The sequence below is a fragment of the Terrapene carolina genome, unplaced genomic scaffold, assembly GCF_002925995.2.
Source record: "Terrapene carolina triunguis isolate 2854851 unplaced genomic scaffold, T_m_triunguis-2.0 Scaffold192, whole genome shotgun sequence".
Lineage (NCBI taxonomy): Eukaryota > Metazoa > Chordata > Testudines > Emydidae > Terrapene > Terrapene triunguis.
The window spans coordinates 10,531,100-10,552,138 of record NW_020664543.1 but is presented as its reverse complement, the minus strand read 5'-3'; the positions used below and the strand labels follow the sequence as shown (position 1 = coordinate 10,552,138).

At 43.6% G+C, this 21,039-nt stretch overlaps 1 protein-coding gene across 1 annotated transcript in view; it reads left to right on the top strand.

Moving 5' to 3' along the window:
• The window catches only part of STXBP4 (syntaxin binding protein 4), a 116,664-nt gene that overhangs the window by 17,800 nt on the left and 77,825 nt on the right, over positions 1-21,039 (top strand). The window contains exons 7-10 of the mRNA XM_026654605.1: positions 1,867-1,961; positions 5,498-5,594; positions 7,807-7,919; positions 8,748-8,837. Of these exons, the coding sequence (XP_026510390.1) occupies positions 1,867-1,961; positions 5,498-5,594; positions 7,807-7,919; positions 8,748-8,837 (395 nt within the window). The remainder of the gene's footprint in view (positions 1-1,866; positions 1,962-5,497; positions 5,595-7,806; positions 7,920-8,747; positions 8,838-21,039) is intronic.

Here is a 21,039-nt window from a genome sequence, read left to right as displayed (position 1 = left end):
ATTAAGGCATTGTTTAAATTATGGAAATTGTTACACTCTTATCGGTAAGGAGGGGCAGGGGAGGAGGGGCACAGTGGGTGGACAGGCCCCAGAGAAGGGGAGTTTCCCATTGCCACTAGGCAAGAGGAGAAGCCAGAAGGGATTCACTCCAGGCAAGATCCCTAATTCAGCTCTGCCCCTCAGTGGCAAGAGATAATCCCTCCTTTTGACACAGTGCCTCCTGCTATTTACTGAGAGAATATATAGAACCGACCAGTTCCTTATGTTAAACACCTGGAATTGACAGTTGCAGAAAAGCTAACAAATGAGTGACATCTCTGAATTAATAAATGTTTTTCCCAACCTGTTTCCAAAAGCACTCTGTATGTATTCCATGAAAGAAGGTAGTGTCAGCCATGTTTTCGATTCCCACATGACCTCACGCTACATACTTTTGTTAATCTTCCCTCCCATTATGATGAAAATTATAAAATGGTTTAACAGTAGTTAAACAGGGTCTATATTTCCCCTTTTGGGTATTTAATGAATGTTTTAGTAATGTACCTGTGATGGGTTGGATCACAGAAACCCCCTTGGGAGCTGCCACCCGATGTGCAAAGACTACCCCTGCTTCTGTTTCCTTGCCAGCTCAGGGCTCCAGCACCTGTCTTGCTGAGCCAGCCACTCCCGTCTGCTCCAACACAGACCCAGGGTCTGAATCACTTGTCCCAGAGCTGCAAGTTTACCTGAAAACAGCTCACAGAAGTGTGCTTGTCTTTAGCACTCAGATGCCCAGCTCCCAATGGGGTCTAAACCCAAATAAATCGGTTTTACCCTGTATAAAACTTATGCAGGGCAAACTCATAAATTATTCGCCCTCTATAACACTGATAGAGAGATATGCACAGTTGTTTGCTCCCCCAGGTATTAATACATACTCTGAGTTAATTAATAAGGAAAAAAGTGATTTTATTAAATAGAGATAGTAGGATTTAAGTGGTTCCAAGTAGTAACAGACAGAACAAAGTAAGTCACCAAGCAAAATAAAATAAAATGCGCAAATCTATGTCTAATCAAACTGAATACAGATAATTTCACCCTCAGAGATGCTTCAGTAAGCTTTTCCTCAGACTGGACACCTTCCAGGCCTGGGCACAATTCTTTCCCCTGGTACAGCTCTTGTTGCAGCTCAGGTGATAGCTAGGGGATTCTTCATGATGGCTCCTCCTCTCCCTTTGTTCTGTTCCACCCTTTATATATCTTTTGCATAAGGCAGGAACCCTTTGTCCCTCTGGGTTTCCACCCCCCCTCACTGGAAAAGCACCAGGTTAAAGATGGATTCCAGTTCAGGTGACATGATCACATGTCACTGCAAGACTTCATTGCCCACTTGCCAGCACACACACATACAGGAAGACTCACAGGTAAACACAGCCATCTGCGGATAATGGTCCTTGTTAATGGGAGTCATCAAGATTCCAAACCATCATTAATGGCCCACACTTTACATAATTACAATAGGCCCTCAGAGTTATATTTTATATTTCTAGTTTTAGATACAAGAGTGGTACATTTATACAAATCGGATGATCATACTTAGTAGATTATAAGCTTTGTAATGATACCTTACAAGAGACCTTTTGCATGAAGCATATCCCAGTCACGTTATATTCACTTATTATCACGTTTTTATAAAACCATATAGACTGCACAACATCACAGTACCTTTTAGCATTTAAGAAAAACATCATAATAAACATTAGAGTTCATTCCTGCAATCAGGTGATTAGCTGGAATTATTTTGAACAGCAGGACTTCAGAATACATTCTTCAGAGGGAAAAGTTCCAATTAAAATTCCAATTAACGTACAATCTGTTGTCTCTTAGCTGTTGCTTCCAACTGGACTGAAGATTATGGACCACAAGAAAGGAAGATTTCTCTAAACCCCACTGTTCGTCTCAAAGCAGAGAAACTGGAGATGGTAAATAGCGCTTAATATTGTTTTCTATTTTTTCCATAATCAGTTGTCGGAGAATAGTGAATGTAAAATGTCTAAAGAAAATGTCTAGCTTGACTACTGCATAAATAGGTAAAAAAGAACTGATTACTTCCCAAATGTATAGCTCTTTCAGGCTCTGTATCCATATCTGACTTTACTTATTGGGCAAATTGTTAAATGGCTGGTTGGGTCAACCCATTTAATTTTTAACTGATTTAATTTTAAACTGCATTATTTGCTGAGCATCTTAAGTGCATACAACATCGTTTTGAAAGAGGATATTGAAAAAAGGAATTTCACTCATTTCTATCCATCCTTCCTTCCTTAGGGTTTTATACTGCTACCCATCCCTGTAGTTTCTGAGTGCCTCCCACATAAAATTGATAGCAATAGCAAAGTCCCTAGTGAACTTTACGGAGTCTCTGGCACAAAATTGTAGCCAAAACATTAAGAATATAAACAACGTGAAATAAAAGCTAGGTACAGAGGAAAGAACAAAGTGCCAAAGGCTCATAAATAGAAAAAAATAAATGCAAACAAAGCCACATACATAAGTCTTTTTATTATTATTATTATTTAAAAAGGCAGGGAACTAAAATTTAAGGAGAGAAATATTGAGATACCCACAAGGGTACATGGAGATATGATGAATAAAAGAAGATGAAAGAAGCCAAAGAAATTTCGCCTACAAAGAAGTAACATCCTGGAGAAGATTCATGTGGGAAAAGTAAAAAACAGATGAGAGAGAGATGCAGAAGGAAATAAGATGCACAGAAGTACTGTAGAAGGGCAGATCAGTTACATACATTTTTGCTGAAACATGCAGTACATATTTAAATTGATTCTTTCATTTTCCCTGGCACTGTCAGCATGCAATAGTTTGATCTATCATTTTTATTTATCTTTCCTGCATGACATAGTATATTTCAGAAGGAAATACAAATGGGCATATTTTTACGAACATTTTTATTTGTTTCTTGTTTTGATCATAAAAAACAAGTGTCAATAAGGGGGTAAAAGATAAGGAACAGTGTTCAAAGTAACAAAAAGATCTAATTATGGTTTGGAGTTCATTTGAGAATGCTAGACTGCATTATAAGTTCAGTTGATCTCTTTCAACATTCCATGAGCGACTGCAGTAGAGGAGTCTGCTGTTAGCATGACTTTACCTTAAATAATACTCAGGTCATTGGAGCAAGAGGATCTAATTGTGAGTTGGAGGAAATGTAGCTATACAGTGAAAACTGTCTTCAGGTGATCAGCCAGGAGACCATTAAAATCATCTAGCTAATAATACATGGTAAAGATGAGGGGGGAAAATCTCTTGGGTCCTCATGTCCATGTGTCTACCACTGCAGAATTGAAGTTGATAGGTCAATATTAAGCGCATAAGTAGGTCCTATTGATATGCTTAAAGTTAAGCACCTGCCTAGACATCTGGTACCTTGGCCTTTGAAGTGGAGAGCCATCTTGCATGTTGCCCATATAAATTGATGGCCAGTTGACAGCTTGTAATGTATGCATCAAGTTGAGAGATAACAGATTATAAGGATGAAGTGCATGAGGCTTCCTCATTCCAACCAACCTCTCTCCCTGTTTTAGTCTCTCTCCCATTTAAAGATGCCTAATCCATCTTCTACCTTATCCCTCCATATCTGAAAATATTCTGGAGAAATGAACATGTGATGAATCTGGAGGTGCTCAGTAATAATTATTGGCCTGTAACCCAAAATCTGATTATATGCCCCAAATTAGATGGCATGCTAAAATGGTGTGATAGACTTCCACTACTAGAAGAGTTTCAGATGGTTTCAACACTCTCACCTATAGGGGGAGACAGTCATCAGACAAGGGATTACAAGCCATTGAGACAGAATGGGTCTACCTACCAAACAAGGAAGCAGCTGTCAAACAGTCTGAGGCAAAAGGACGACTTCATACATGGGTTCTGAAACAAAGAAATTATCAAGCAATATAGAAATTGAACCCATGCACACACAGAGTAGGTGGGGGCATTTAAAAACGGAGCTGCCCTGAGAGAGGAAAATCTGAGACAGTCCCAAGGCAGGTGGTCTGAGAAAAACGGCGGGCATGCTGTCATTTGAAAGTTCCACTTTGGTCCTCCTCAGTCCAGCCAGAGCACTTATGTGCGTATTTGACTTTAAGCACACAAAGTCCCTTTATATGCAGTAGGATTGCTCACATGTTTAAAGTACGCATGTTCTTGTGTGCTTTGTTGGGCCAGGCTTTAACCAGCAGGTTTTTTTCTTGAGCATTTTGCCTTTGTCATAAATTATTGTCTTGTGCTACTATCCAGAAACTATTTCCATGGTATTTACTTTATCTCAGCCATTTTAATAACAAAGGAAAACAGGTATGAGCAATGGGCTGTCCATTTAATGATGATTTATGACAATAAACATCTTTGTGTGCAATATTCAAAAATTTTGAAGAAATGTCTTTAGAATATGAGATTTTTTTTATCATTCATTAATTTAGAAGTCCAAGCTTCAGTACAATCTAAAGGATTTAACTTTGATTATATTTCTATCTTGAAAAAATAGTCACTCATTTTCTGTTTGAAACCAGTATGTCTTTTTGCTTCAGTTAACTACTTCTGCATATAACTTAATTTACATTAATATTTGGCTCTTTATTGCATAATTTGTCTTTGATACAGCATTTGTAGGTTGTTTACATGCCATTGAATGGTTTGTTTTGCAAATTATTATATTTATATGCAATTTTCAGGTGTACTCTACCACTCCATTATGTTTAGTCCTCCCTACTTCCATTAGGACTATAAAGAAACCATTACCAGTTATATATATCAGCATTATCTTGTATGCTGTGTAATGTGTGCTGGGTTATTTACTTCTTTTTTTAAACTCAGTCTTATAAAACCTATTTGAGGTACACAAACTAATAATTCCCTGTGACTCAAAAATACTAGCACCAATTTTAATTTACCTTGACAAAAAATTAAATAAATACAAAATCTGTGAGTGAAAGCAAATGCTGAAACTTGATATGAAATAATTCTTTGTGCTGAAGGTCCGAGTGAGTCAAAATAGGGATATTGTGTGGAACCATGGGCATAAGTGTGGCAACTGATGCCCGTTTTCCTTCATTGGCCTAGTATAGTCAAAGTTTCTTCAGCCTCAGGTAGCTTCTGATAGTTTTGTAAATCGACACTCATATAATATGGTGATGACAATAATATAAACGTGGTGATAGTCCTAACCTTAATGTTTTCTGAGGAAAATATGATGATCATGGAAAAATTGTACTGAGCCACAAGTGGTACATATTAATAAAGATAGCTACCCCGGTGAGTCACCAGAGCCCATTCTGTCATTTTTCTTATTTATCTGTCTTTGAGGAGGTTTAAGAAATAGTGACCACACAAGACACAACTTGTTAGTGAAGGAGAGCTATAATGAAAAGGCTTTTTTCCCCATTTGAGGCAGAGATCTCTAATCCCCATTTTAAAAAAAAAACAACTTTTTGTCTTCTAGGCACTAAATTATCTTGGGATTCAGCCCACAGACGAACAGCAGCGAGTCCTAAGGCACCAACTACAGAAAGATTCTAAAGGAACAGTGTCTTTTGGAGGTAACCATTTGTAGAGTGCCCTGGAAAATAATGTAACATAGAAGCAGAGAGCTTATAATATCAGCTTATATATTTTCAGTTATAATAACCTTCCCATCAATGTGAGTTATTACTATCATAAAAACAATTCTCCGTGATGAGGCGAGATTGTGATTTTACTATTTAACAATGAACTTGCAATTCTGGAACTAGCCATCTGTAATGGAAGTCAGATTTCTCCTTTATGAAGATCAGTTTTAGCTCACTAGCCCTTAAGTGCACTGTGCTCTCACTTATACTAATGAATTTTCAACTTTGCCTTGAAAATAGGGTATTATTATTAAGTCTGAGGGTTTTTTTTAAATGAAAATGTTTTTCGTATTTAAGAAATCACTGCTTTCTTTCAAAAATAAAAGCACAAAGTATCTATTTTATAGCAAATTCATTTTCGCAAACTACTTAATTCTAAACAATATTTCTTGTATAATAGTTTCCTAAGAAATAGTCATGAGATTGAAGCATGCAGTGTCATTTTAGCTGCTACTAATTTAGGCATCGCAAACCTTAGAAGTTAACCATTTTTCTTCTCTAAATTTCTTAAAAATTAAAGTTCTTAAATTCAAATCAATAAATAAAAATATAGGTATACATTTCTTTATTTTTAAATTGCATAATAAATCAAAGGAATTGTGTGTCAGGTCTCCATTCTATGTCATCCAGCTGTTCTATAAAATGATCTCTTGAATAACCTAAAACAAAATTAGTTTCTTTCTAATTCTTGATCTCAGCAACTGAATTGTAGAATTTCTAGTATCTTATTTATTTAATATTTGTCCAATCCATGGGACCGAAACTAATACACAAGTCGAGAAAATAGTAGCAAGTTCCTGGCTTCCTCATCCTGGTTAAGATTTTCCAGTTAAGATTTGGAGAGAGTGGTGTCACTTATAATTAATGTCACTTGCTACCAGCAACTAGATAGCTCAGAAGTTGTCCATGCATTTACCCTGCCTATTTTGTTTAGCTCATGAGAACTGAGAGCAGTAGGGCTGAAGGCTACAATGAGAGACTCCACATGGAGACCTTCCCCTGCCCCATTCAACATGATGTAGCTTCTGACCAAAGCTAATTCTAGCAGAGGCGGGTGAGCTCATCAAATTGATAGTATCAGTCACTCACTGTGAGAGGCTTGATATTTGTGATGGTGAAAATTCATGTTTTTTACTATATTGGTGAAAACAACAAAAAAGATGTTTTTGTGCTGAATTTTTCTCTATTGTGAAAGTCCCGTTCCCCCCCCCCCCCTTAGCCATCCAAAAACCGTACAAGTTCTGAGTTTGACAGACCAACTTTTCTTTGACTTCCTGTATGTTCCTAAATCTCTGGAAGTTTTATATGGTGTCATCTCAGTTGTTGGTATGGTTTGGACAGAGCTGAGCTACATCCCTCTAGCCTCCAGTAGCCATTGCAGCAGTGAACTCTGTTTTCCATTCTGGCTAAACAGGTAGCTCAGACAAAGGTCATTGATACTGCAGTGACTTTTGTGTTTCAGCTCCATCCTAGGTAGGCAGCTGGCCAAAAAACATGCAACACAATATGTGCAGTACCCCATCAGGGGTTTGGGAGCTTACATAGAAAAAGGTAAAACTCAGAGTGGTACAAAGATTTCCTCTTTTCCTGTAGAGTCAGTATATCTGGCCCCTAAAGGATCAGTCTACTCCAGAGGCGATCCTTTGCTGGTATAGTATGAGTATAGGCTGCTCTAATTTACGCCAGGGACCTTCCAAGCATAAACCATCTCTAGAATTGGGAACAGCAGAGGTGTGGTTTACATCACCTTTTTCTCCCTCCCCAACAAAACTTTCCCAATTGCAGTTCAGTCACATACCAAGACCTCAGCATATGTTTTTAAAACTCCATTTTCTGATTTTTTTTACAAACTTCCTCAAAAGAACTCTGTGCTGAGATAAGAAGCTGCAGTCAAAATTGCAGGTAGATTGTTTCATCTTTCAGGAAGTTAATGGAGGAGTTGAAAATTCATACTTAAATGGGAGCTCAACAGTGAATATGGAGAGGCTACTGCTACTCCATAATTTAGGCTGTCAGACCAGCACCTTACACAAGCATTGCATTCATTTTTAATAGTAGTTGCAAACAGTTTTAAACTAGGGAAAAACAAACTGACTCCTATAAAATTGGTGCCACAGACTACAGTAACTAAACTCTGTTTTAGATTTTGTTCAGGTTGCAAGAAATCTGTTCTGTTTGCAGTTGGATGAAGCAGGTGGTGGCCAAAGACCTATAACATTTGGTGCCAGTGAAATTGCCAATTTATTAGATTCACAGGTAAAGTATCTGCTGGAGCTCAGTAGTATTTATCTATTGTGAAGAATAAGTTAACAAAGGTTAATTTACTTAAAACTGTTCCAATTCTTGGACAAATTTTTGAAAGAGTTTCATATCATGGTTTTCTTTAAAGTAACCTAGTTCCTAAGAAGCCTTGTTAAAGCAACCTAGTTTGCAGGAAGCAATTCACATAAATATGTTGTGAATTGGGATGAGTGGATAACAGTATTTTATTGACAGGACTGCTGATTGCTTCCAGCAGTGTGAGTAATAAACAATTATGTGGCACAGTGATTTGGACCTCTATTGCACTCGGAAATCACTTTATTTTAAAGGTAATTTTTAACAATGAAGGCCTACATAGAACCCCGATGGGCTAGAAATACTGAATGTAATTTATTCCTTATCTGAGATCAAATAGAAGGGGGTAGGTAGTCAGATTTATTGGCACTGTTTTCTCGGAAATTTTTGTGGATAATTTTTGTTAATCCATTTTAGCAAAACATGTTCTTTTTTCATTGCTGGAAAACCTGTGACTAGAGCTGGTCAGAAAATGTCAGTTAAAAATTAGTTTAAACCAACATTTTTTTTTTTTTTTTTCAAACTGAAAGTTTTCATATTTGTTTGCTGAAAACCTACAATATTTTGGAGAAACAAATTGCATTTTCATTAATTTTTAAGAGCTAAAAAAAGTTCTTTATCAATTCTACCTGTGATTTTCTTTTAACAAGACTCTGTTGTTAAAGAGATCAAGCATTGTGATAGATGCATTTAACCAAATATTAGTTTCTATTAATTTTCCCCTTTTTCATATTTTAATACATACAGCTTGTATCCTGTGATTCTTTGGAAATGGATGATGTGGAAAGACTTAAAAAAGAAAGAAATGAAGCTTTAAAAGAAATAAGTAAATTGAAGGTAATATTTAATTCTGATCACTTTTAAAAAATGAAATAATCCATTTAAGGAAAGATAGCATTTAACCTGAATTTGAATTGTATGTGTATAGCATAAAAAGTATTGGTACAAGAGAGAATAGTATTCACTGGTATCCAAAGAGCATATGCATATAATGTGTTTATACAGAAATTGACCTTTACTCCCTATACTGAATGCCTGTGCTTTTTTTCTAGCCTGAATGTCAGGGGGAATTAGACTAGAGACATTTCACAGAGGTACATTGTGTGTATGTGATTTATCTGATCTATTTAGAAATTTATGTGGCCCCAATCATCATAATATCTGATCACCATTTAGTATTTATGAAATATGCCAGATTGGCAGAATCGGAGACTTAAAGTCATCTATCCTCAAAACAAGTACAGCAAAGAAGCAGTAGCAGTGCAAACTTCCCCCAATCATGACCTGCCAGTATACCTTAACCTAGCCTGGAAATCCCATCTGTTGGGGTAAACGACAAGCTCAATCTCCAGACTCATTCTCAGTTATGACTACTATCTAGTGTGACAACTAGTGCGAGTTGTGGTGGTTTTTGTGATGTAGACAGCTGTCCATTGGTAAGTGAACCAGACTCATTCCACATAGGACAATGAGCATTTCTCAATTTGTAGCCACTAGTTACTTGAGCTGGATTGGAACTAGCAATCTAAGAATATAGAGAGAGCACTGTATAGCCTACTATGAATCTTTCGAGCTATCCAAATGTCATAACACCATATTTCTTAAATATGTGAACATTTTTCTTATCCAAATGCCATAACACCATATTTCTTAAATATGTGAACACAAAATTCTGTGTCAACAACTAAAAAGCCCTCACTTATCAGATGAACAAGTAATTTATGTTTATTTTTATTTTAATTCTTAGATTGAATCAGTACAAAGTAAATAATGTTTTGGAGATTTATCTTTCAGGCTTCAGTTCAAGAAAGCATTCCTATTCATGCCAGCATATAAGCAGGTGCTTAACTTCCATTGAAGTCAATGGGATTTAAGCACATACTTCAAGAAAAATATGTGCTTAAGAGTTTTCCTGAATCAGGGCACATGCTAGCATTACCAGCTTTCCTTCTAAAACCAGCAGGTATTGAGTGCTACCCTTAATTGGTCATCCAAAACTCACCTAGCATTTGATCCTGAATGATACCAAGGACTTCTTGGGATGGGAGCTGAGGATTCTCAGTGCCTTGCAGGCATCTCTCAGCACCTTACCCTTTTAGTGCGAAGATCTTCAGATTTGTTTGACTGTCATGTCACCCTCACTTGCCTCCCACACATACACACCATAGAATAATTCATCACATTAATAAATTCATCTTAAAACCGTTTGTTTGTTCCGTTCTCTCCTATTTGTTATGTTTAACCTCAGCCGTGTTATTCTCTTAAAAGGCTTTTTGTGGTAGCAAGATGGCACCTTAAGTCAAAATTTATCTTATTTGATCACCTCTGGAAGCGCTTTGCTCTTCTTCCCATTTAACTAGTCTAAAAAAGAAATACCTGTCCAGGATGTCATCATCTCTATTTTTAAAAAAATAAGTGGTGCTCATTATAGCATATGGATTAGCTGGAAATAATTTTTGTTTTGCTATTTCTATAATATTCTGTTTTTAAATGTATGTCAAGGGCACCCAGAGCTTTGGATTCTTGTCCCTTTGTGTGGAGTTTATTTTAGACCAAAATAAAAATAAATAAATAAATAAATTTGAATTAGCCAGTCTGTTGGGGAAACACATTCCTCTTTTAATCCGGTTTAATCAACAGATATTCTTATTTCCTAGATACTAAGGATATGAGCAACTGAGCAATACTTCAGATATTTTAATTTCTAATCTTAAATCAGCATTAAAAAAAAAACCCTACCATAAATTATGTTTCTTTTTATAGGCATACTGTGAGCTTTTATTGGCATACTGTTTCCCACTCAGTAATTTAAATTTCAGTATTTCCCAGCCAACCTAGTAGTGTAATTGATGTTCCTGAATGACTGACAGTAAGTAGTCTTAATTTGCTGAATAATAGGGCAACATACTGCTGATGTCCCTTTTAGAACATTAGACATAAAGTGTCCCCTGGACTTCTACAATCAATTCCTGAGATCAAAGGAGTTATTGTCTTTACTGTATACTAATACTCTGGTATTTTAATTTGTCTCTGACTTGTTTCAACCTTTGTAATTTTTTCAATTTAGTTACACTCATGTTAGATACTGCAGAAAAGTTCTGATTGGATATACTTAAGGGAAAATACTCAGATGGTTACAGATTCTTAGAAATCAGAGAAAGAAATGAATTCTAATATTGGGTCATTTAAGATACCATCCTACAAAGTGCTGAGTGCTTTTAACTGCCCATTAACTTCTGTGTTGAAGGCACTCAGCAAGTTGTAGTATCCCAGATATTGAGCATACATTCTCCCTTTCTTTAAAAAAAAAATCTTGGTTATTCTTAGTAATACCACTTTTTTCACTAATAATCCCTCTCCCTTCAAGTATTTGTGGATTGTTATGATATCCCCACCCCCACTAAATTGTTAGTTCTTTTAGTCTTTACTCAATGCCAGTCTCCCCAGGTTTTTGATAATTTTTGCTTCCTTTCTCAGGTTCGTTTAGTGGTCTGATTTTTCATATATGCTGAGTCACAGTACTGTGGAATTCAGTGGGATAGGAAGGGTGTTCTAATGGGTGGGACTCTGAACTGGAACTCATGAAACCAGAGTTCAGTTCCCAGCTTGGCTACAGAGTTCCTGTGTGACTTTGGACAAACACTTAGTCTGCCCTGTGACTCAGTTCTCCATCTGGAAAATGGAGATTCTTCTTCGAGTGCTTGTTCACGTCCATTCCACATTAGGTGTGCGCGCGCCGCGTGCACGAATCGTCGGAACTTTTTTCCCTCAGCGGCTCCCGTCGGGCCCGCAGGGTCCCCTTCCCGCCAGAGCGGCGCCCCGCCCTCGCGTATATATATCCCTGCAGGCCCGACCCTCCCTCAGTTCCTTCTTACCGCCCGTGGCGACGTTGGAACAACTCTGTCTCTCGCCTGAGAGTGTCCCTTAGCATAGCCATTAGCAGTAGTTAGCAGTTCATAATTACAGTTAAGAGTTTTAGTGTTAAGTAGTTGTTTAGTTCTTCTAAGGACCAAAATCACTTGGTGATAGGGGTTTGGTCAACCCCGGCACCGGCCCTGGGCGGCGGGGCATGCCGCACGCCCAAGGCTTTAAGGCGTGTGCCGCGTGCCGCAGGCCTATGCCAGTGAGCGACCCGCACGAGTCGTGTCTCCGTTGCCTCGGGGAAGCTCACCAAAAGGAGCGCTGTAAAATTTGTAAGGCCTTCAAGCCCAGAACCAAGAAAGAGAGGGAATTTCGCCTTAGACAGCTCCTCATGGAGGCGGCATTACAGCCCTCCTCTTCCGCGGCACCGTCCGCTTCGGTGCGGAGCGCCCCGGCATCGGTCCGCGACCCGACACCGGCGGCACAGACTAAGCCCGCGGCACCGCCAAGGCGGGAACATGCCCGGCACCGATCTTCGTCGCCGGCCAAGGCAAAGGGCCAGCCTAAGACCCGGGGACGCTCCCCTCATAAGAAGGCGGCACCGGCGAAGCCCGCAAGTGCGGCCAAGGCCGTAACGGCCCCGGTACAGATCCCGGCACCAGTGGCTCCGGCGCCGAAGGGCCCGTCGAGCCCCGGGACGAGCGCGTCGAGTGCGGAGGATGGGCTGGAGGAACTGTTGGAGCAGCCCTCCACCCCGGACACATTTGAGGCGGCAAAGGACCTCATCGAATTGTCCTCCGAAAGCACACTCCGCGCTGCAGACATTCCGCCGCGGCTGCCATCCAAGGGCAAACCGGCGATGATGCGCCCGTCGCGGTCGCCATCTCGGCACCGTTCACGGCGCCGGTCCCGGTCGAGCTCCGCCTCGGTGGACTCCCGGCTTCCCGCCGCACAACGGGCCGCGAATCAGTCAGGGCCCGATGCGAGCGTGGCACCGCCTCAGCAACCCGGCTCGAGCAGGCGCCGGGACGCTTCGATGGCGAGACTTCCAAGACCACCCTCCCGCAGCCGCTCCCGGTCCCGCGGTCAACGGTACCGTTCCCGGTCCAGATCGGCACGCCGGTACTCACGGTCCCGGTCCAGACGGCACCGCTCCCCGACACCGGACCGGCACCGCCCCACGGCACCGCCATGGCCCTCTAGGTCACCGTCCCTAGCGTCGGAAGAGGACTCGGGCCTTTCCAGATATGGCCGTAGAGGGCATGCCGCTAGAGAACACGAGGCCTCTTGGCAACCACATTGGAACCATCCTGGGCAGTGGCCATTCTGGACACCGTGGGCCTATCATCAGCAAGGCCCTCCATCCAGGACTTCGAGGTCGGGTCCCTCAGGAGACCGGTCCCGCTCCCCACGGTGCCGCCCTACCTCCCGTGCGGAGGCCACGGTCTCCAGGCCACCGGATGCAGAGAGGGCGGACTCGGCACCGAGCTCGGCACCGTCCCTGACTCGGGACAGGGGGCGCACCCCGGAGGGACGCCCCACCGAGGAGGAGATACAGGAGGACGAGGAAGCTCAGAAAGCCATGACCTCCTCCTCCTCGCCGGACGAGGCCGTGGCGGGCACAACAGTATCCGGCCCTCCCCCTATTGACCACCGGGCTCACCAGGACTTGCTCCGCCGGGTGGCCCTTAATTTGGGTCTACAAGCAGAGGAGACGGTTGAGCAGGAGGATCCGATGGTGGACATTCTGAGCCCAGAGGGTCCCTCCAGGATCGCGCTCCCGCTTATAAAAACGGTCCAGGCAAACTATAAGACCGTATGGCAAACGCCAGCCTCCTCCGCGCCAACCGCAAAAGGCGTAGAACGGAAGTACTTCGCCCCGTCCAAAGGGTTCGACTTTCTCTTCTCCCACCCGGCCCCATGTTCGCTGGTCGTCTCGGCGGTTAACGAACGGGAAAGACATGGCCAACAGGCCCCGGCACCCAAGGCCAAGGAGGCAAAACGACTAGACCTTTTTGGCAGGAAGGTCTATTCGTCCGGGGGCCTCCAATTGAGGATAGCTAATCAGCAAGCGATCCTAAATAGACATAACTTTAACTCATGGGCTTCGGTGTCCAAGTTTAAAGACGCCTTGCCTCAGGGTTCACAACCTGAGTTCGCGGCGCTAGTGGACGAGGGGAAGGCGGTAGCCAAAACGTCGTTACAGACCTCACTTGACTCTGCCGACGCAGCCGCTAGAACAATTGCGTCGGGCGTAGTGATGAGACGTTCTGCATGGCTGCAATCCTCGGGCCTTCCCCCGGAGGTGCAAAATACCCTCCAAGACTTGCCGTTTGAGGGTACGGGTCTTTTCTCAGAGCAGACTGACGCCAGGCTACACAGCCTCAAGGACTCTCGGGCTACCCTTAAGTCCTTGGGGATGCACACCCCTGTGACACAGAGGAAGCCGTTCAAGCCCCAACCTCCTCAAAGGCAGTATCATCCTCGCCCTCGTCAGGAACCATACCGTAGACGGGGCAGGGACAATAGACGTAGGCGCAACAATACGCCTAGCCAAGGCCAAAACCAGGGCCAAAACAAGACGCAGCCGGGAAATAAACAAGGATTTTGAAGCTGCGATCGAGGACAGCGTACCCATCCCGTCTCCGGATCCACCCCTAGGTTTCAGGGACCGCCTGTCCCATTTTTCCCGTGCCTGGTCTCATATAACATCAGACCGCTGGGTCCTGCGCACGGTGGAATCAGGTTACACCCTCCAGTTCTCCTCGCCCCCTCCCTCCCACCCACCGCCCCCGTCCCTCTTCAGGGACCCCTCTCACGAGCAACTCCTCATACAGGAGGTACAAACCCTCCTCGAGGCGGGGGCGGTGGAGGAGGTTCCTCTGGACTTCAGAGGAAGAGGGTTCTATTCCAGATACTTCCTCATCCCCAAAGCCAAAGGGGGCCTCCGTCCTATCCTGGATCTCCGCAAGTTGAACCAGTACTTGCAGAAGCCACGGTTCCGTATGGTCTCCCTTGGTACCATCATCCCTTCCCTGGATCCGGGGGATTGGTACGCTGCCCTCGATATGAAAGACGCTTATTTTCACATTGCCATTCGCCGAGCTCATCGGCGTTTCCTACGCTTCACGGTCCAACAGCGCCATTTCCAGTTCACGGTCTTGCCCTTCGGCCTTGCAACAGCCCCGCGTGTCTTCACGAAATGCATGTCGGTGGTAGCCGCCTTTCTTCGAAAAAGACGGATGCGCGTCTACCCGTACCTGGACGATTGGCTCCTGGCGGGCCGGTCGGAGGCAGAGGTCCGCGCCCATGTGACGCTGGCATTGCAAGTATTCCGCGAACTCGGGCTGTTGGTCAATGTGCCCAAGTCATCGCTAATCCCCACACAGAGGCTGGATTTCATAGGGGCAACCCTGGACTCGGTAGAGGCACGGGCAAGTCTTCCCGTATCCCGATTCCTGGCTATCAAGGAGGCCGTAACCTCCGTTCAACGATTCCCGACGACCACAGCCAGATGTTGCCTGCAACTCCTGGGTCACATGGCAGCGTGCACGCACGTAGTCGGGTTCGCCCGTCTCCGGCTCCGACCGCTGCAGCTATGGTTGGCTCAGACATATCGCCCCAACAGAGACCCCTTGGACATGGTCGTCACAGTCCCGGCTCGGGTATCGGATGCCCTCAGTTGGTGGCTCAACCAGCAGCAGGTTTGCGCAGGGGTCCCATTCACCGCCCCACAACCGACTCTGACGCTAGTGACAGACGCGTCGGACCTGGGTTGGGGTGCGCACCTAGGGGACCAGCGCACTCAGGGCTTGTGGTCCAGGGAGGAGCGGCTGCTCCACATCAACCTAAAGGAGCTGAGAGCGGTTCGCCTCGCCTGCCAGACCTTTCACGCCACCATAAAAGGACACAGCGTGTCAGTTCTGACAGACAACACTACCGCGATGTTTTACATAAACAAGCAGGGCGGGTCCCGGTCCTCTCCCCTCTGCCGCGAGGCTCTCCTCCTCTGGGACTTCTGCATAGCCCATTCAGTACAACTTCGGGCGGCGTATCTTCCCGGGGTACAGAACGGGCTGGCGGACCGTCTCAGTCGGTCCTACCTCAGGCACGAGTGGCGGCTGAGACGGGACGTCCTCCGGTCCATTTTCCTGAGGTGGGGGTTTCCCCAGGTAGATTTATTTGCCAGCAAAGACAACAGTCAGTGCCCGCAATTCTGCTCGTTTCAGGGTCACAGCCCAGGCTCAGTGGCAGACGCCTTTGCTATCCCATGGGGCGGGAGCCTGAAGTACGCCTTTCCCCCGTTCCCACTCATTCACAAGGTCCTCCTGAAGGTCCGCAGGGACAGGGCGACGGTTATCCTAATCGCCCCGGCGTGGCCACGCCAACACTGGTTCACAACTCTGGTGGAACTCTCCGTGACCTCTCCGGTGGCCCTTCCCCTACATCACGACCTCATCACTCAGGATCGAGGTCACCTACTCCACCCGAACCTGTCAGCGCTACATCTCACGGCATGGCTACTCTCTGGCTAAGTGGGGTGGAGCACAGGTGTTCCCACGAGGTTCAGCAAATCCTACTTGGTAGTAGGAAACCCTCCACGAGGGCAGCCTACCTGGCGAAGTGGAAGCGCTTCTCCTTGTGGTGTGCGCCTCACCACTCGCAGCCTTTACAGGCCTCGATACCTCTGATCCTCGACTACTTGCTGCACCTCAAGCGTCAAGGCCTCGCCCCCGCTTCTATTAAGGTGCATCTGGCCGCCATTTCGGCGTTCCACCCTGGAGAATCGGGCAGATCCGTATTCTCCAACCCCACGGTGGTCCGTTTCCTCAAGGGTCTGGAGCGGGTGTTTCCCTACTCACGCCCTCCTATTCCCCTGTGGAACCTCAATCTGGTTCTCACAAAACTTATGGGGCCCCCCTTTGAACCCCTGGCCGCTTGCTCCCTCACGCACCTTTCGTGGAAGGTCGCGTTCCTTGTGGCCATTACCTCGGCTAGAAGAGTGTCCGAGTTGAGGGCCCTCACCTCGGAGCCCCCTTATACCATCTTCTACAAAGACAAGGTGCAGCTTAGGCCTCACCCTAGATTCCTCCCGAAGGTGGTTTCGAATTTTCACATGGGGCAGGACATTTGTTTACCAGTATTCTTCCCTAAGCCCCATACGGACCCGAGCCAGCGCAGCCTGCACACCCTGGATGTTCGGCGGGCATTGGCCTTTTATCTGGACCGTACCCGACCTTTCCGTAAGTCGTCTCAGCTGTTCGTGGCCATTGCGGAGCGCATGAAGGGCCAACCGATTTCTACGCAACGCCTGTCGGCGTGGATAGTGCACTGCATACGTACATGCTACGAGCTCGCCAACACGCCTGCTCCTCAGATCAGGGCTCACTCCACTAGAGCCCAGGCGTCCTCGACGGCCTTCTTGGCACAGGTCCCGCTCCAGGAGATCTGCAAGGCAGCCACCTGGTCGTCGGTGCATACCTTCACAGCACACTACGCGATCCACCATCAGACTAGAGATGATGCAGTGGTCGGCAAGGCGGTGCTGCAATCAATTATTCCTTGACTCCTACCCTCCTCCAACGGTAAGCTTGCGAGTCACCTAATGTGGAATGGACGTGAACAAGCACTCGAAGAAGAAAAGACGGTTACTTACCTTCTGTAACTGTTGTTCTTCGAGATGTGTTGTTCACGTCCATTCCACTTCCCACCCTCCTTCCCCTCTGTCGGAGTCACCGGCAAGAAGGAACTGAGGGAGGGTCGGGCCTGCAGGGATATATATACGCGAGGGCGGGGCGCCGCTCTGGCGGGAAGGGGACCCTGCGGGCCCGACGGGAGCCGCTGAGGGAAAAAAGTTCCGACGATTCGTGCACGCGGCGCGCGCACACCTAATGTGGAATGGACGTGAACAACACATCTCGAAGAACAACAGTTACAGAAGGTAAGTAACCGTCTTTTATACCTTCCCACTTCAGAGTGGTGTTGTGAGGATAAAATCCATTAATGATTGCGAGGCATTTTGATATGGTGATGATGATGATGGCCATACAAATAGATAGATTTTGAAGATCCTCATCTCTGAAAATCAGTCCATTTACCTTGCTTGTAATGAGGTACCCAGAATTACAGGTGTGGCTTCAATGGGAGTTCTGTGCACAAAGGGTTTGCTGGACCAGGCCCCATGTTTACTACTTTTAATAACTTCTGCCATGATTTCCATATTGTTGCCATTACTCTTCCACAACTTTCCATGACAAAACTACTGTCCTTGTTATTCCACTAGGTTCCTGATCCTGAGAGGTGCTAAGTACTTGAAATTCATTTAGCAAGTCTCACATTGGGAGTTGCCAATGCTCAATATCTCTGAGGGTCATTTCCCATCTGTAAAATTGGGATAATACTTCCATCCTCCCATTTTGTGTGTATGTTGTCTCATTAGACTGTAAGTTCTACAGTCCTTAGTACATTGGACCCCAGTCTCATTTGATGCTTATTGGTGCTACCAGCTACCACAATACAGAAAATATTATAATAGAACACACTTTTTTTTTAAACAGATTTGAATGAAGTTTTTGAAAGCTTTCCATCAGGATGATGTCAGGCTATTAGCATATAATTTTTAGATGTCAGTGGACAGGAACGACAACCAAAGAAACCATTGTCTTTGAAGTGTTGGCCTCATTTGTAAGATTGTGCAGTAAACTAGGTCTGTTTAATATTTATTAATTTGACCGCCACATAAATGAAATGCAAAGAAGGTACTAATAGCTAAAGTGTTTCCTGAAGGGGGAAAGAGAGGCATTTCAGTGTATGTTCATCATAGGCGTTACAGGATATACAGTATGTGACCACTACTATTAAAAATACGTAATGTTCTTCTAACCACTTCATTTTATCTCTTCTTTTTAATTATTTTAAGTGAACCACTGCACGTGGAAGGTGCTCTATTGGCAGCCCAAGAGATTGAAGTTCTGGCACTGTATAGGAAGCGACCTCATCCTTGTTTGTGGGGACCACTGGTGGGCTAGAAAAAGTGGATCATTCTCTTTGCTGAACCTACCAATGCGTGCTAATTTGAAGACAGATTTTTTATGACAGGCACTGTGCAATAGGAACTGAGTGGAACTACCAGTTCATTTCACACGAGCCACATAAAAACTGTCAGATAGGACCAAATCGCATTACTTACTTATCTGATCTGAATTTCAACCAGTTAGCTATAGCCCAATCAATTAGGATCCTGATAGCAGTCTCCTGAATCATCTGTTCTTGCTCACCTTACCTTTTTAAGTGTTTCTGTGCTATCCCAGATAAGACTTTGTGTGTGTATAGGCCAGTTCCTCACTGATGTAAATCATCATAGTTCTATTAACTTTAGCGGACAAAACTGATCTACACTAACCCAGGATCTTATAGCCATCATAGCTCAATACAGAAAATTATTAAGAGTCTGAATAATAGTCCATTTGGTCAGTAAATGAATGGAAGATTTCCGTGAGCTTTGGTTCATGCCCTTAGCTACCACCTTTGGTGCATTGCAGACATTACTAGATCTCGGTACACTTACCAGTATCCTTTTATTAAGTACAAGTTGAGGCGAATTTCTACTGTCACGTTTCAAATTCAATATTCAGTCCCACATGGGAAAACTCAAGTGTTTAATTCACAGTACAGACAAACATTAAAAACATTTGGATACAAAAACAAATCCATATGGGAAAAGATTTAATTTCTACTGATGCATTAGGTTCCTTCCATTTCTTACCAAAAGAAAAAGAAATAAATGGCATTTTTTATAGATTACCACAAGTAGTTATATAACAGCTGCTATTATTAGATAATGGGAAAATGCCTCCATTAGAGGATTTTTTGAGATGTCTGCTGATGATAATAAGGGCATCTTTCAGGTTACATATACCTATGGCTTAATATTTATGATAAAGAATGTTGATTTATATATATATTATTTGCAAAAGAATATTGGGAAAAGATATGGCGGAATATCAGAAATATGTCCAGCTCATCATCTTTATGATTTCTATACAACATAGTCTTTAAAAGATTTTACCTGATACCAGAGTGCCTACAGAAAAGCTGTTTTTCCTAACCAGAGCAAATGCTGGAGATACCACAAATTACAGGAAATATTGGTGCAATATATCCAAAGGTCTCTTCACAGTTCTGAACACAAAGATCTGTTCCTCTGCAAAAATCTCTCTACTGGAATTGGTAGAAGAACAGTTTCCCTGTGAAAAGCAAGAAAATGGAGACTGACGTCTCTGTTAGTGGCAAAACATCTAATTCTCTGAAAATGGAAATCTAGCACACCTCCAGTGTTTTCAGAATGGCTGAAAAAATGGTCAAAGATTTAATGCAAAAATTACTTTACATATATTACACAATAGTGATAAATGAAGTAAAATTTGAAGGATATTTGTATTGTTTTCTTGAAAAATTAAATAGAATTTTAAAGACATGTCTGCAAATCAATACAATAAATTACATTGTGTTTTCTAAATATAGTCTTATGCCTCACAGAGGTTTGCCAAAGCTATAAAAAAAAATCTTATATATATATAGAGAGAAAAATAATACAACAAAATTGTATTATATTTTAAATGTATAGATATCACATTAAATAAGTGTATGTGTGCATAATTCTCAACAGCTGTTCAAGAAAGATAAAGGAATAAATGAACGACAAAATCACTAGATTATCTAAAAAATTAACCTCTAGAGCAGTGATACTCAATTAGATCTACCCGTAGGCCAATTTTAGAATTTTACGACAAGAGGTGGGCCATTGGCATAGAAGGCTGACAAAATAAAAAATTCAGCTGCCACTAAATAAAGGCCTTGATTGCAACATAAGTATTAGTGTTTCTATCTTTTAACAAAGCTTATAAATCAACATTATTACCTGTCCTTTGGTTTCCAAATAGGCAGGGGACATGGGAGAGCAGCACTGCCCCCCAACCACCCCCTGTTCTCTCAGTGGCGGGAGGGGGGGGGAGAGTGTTAATTTTCTCCCCTGCCTGATGTATCATTGCTCCCATACAAAGAGGAGGCGATCCGCACCACCTGAACCTGGATCGCTCTGCTCTATGCCGGGTTGGGGTATCTGCCCAACTAGAATCCCGGGGGGGCGGGGGGGGGGCGGAGAGCACCCCACCTTCAC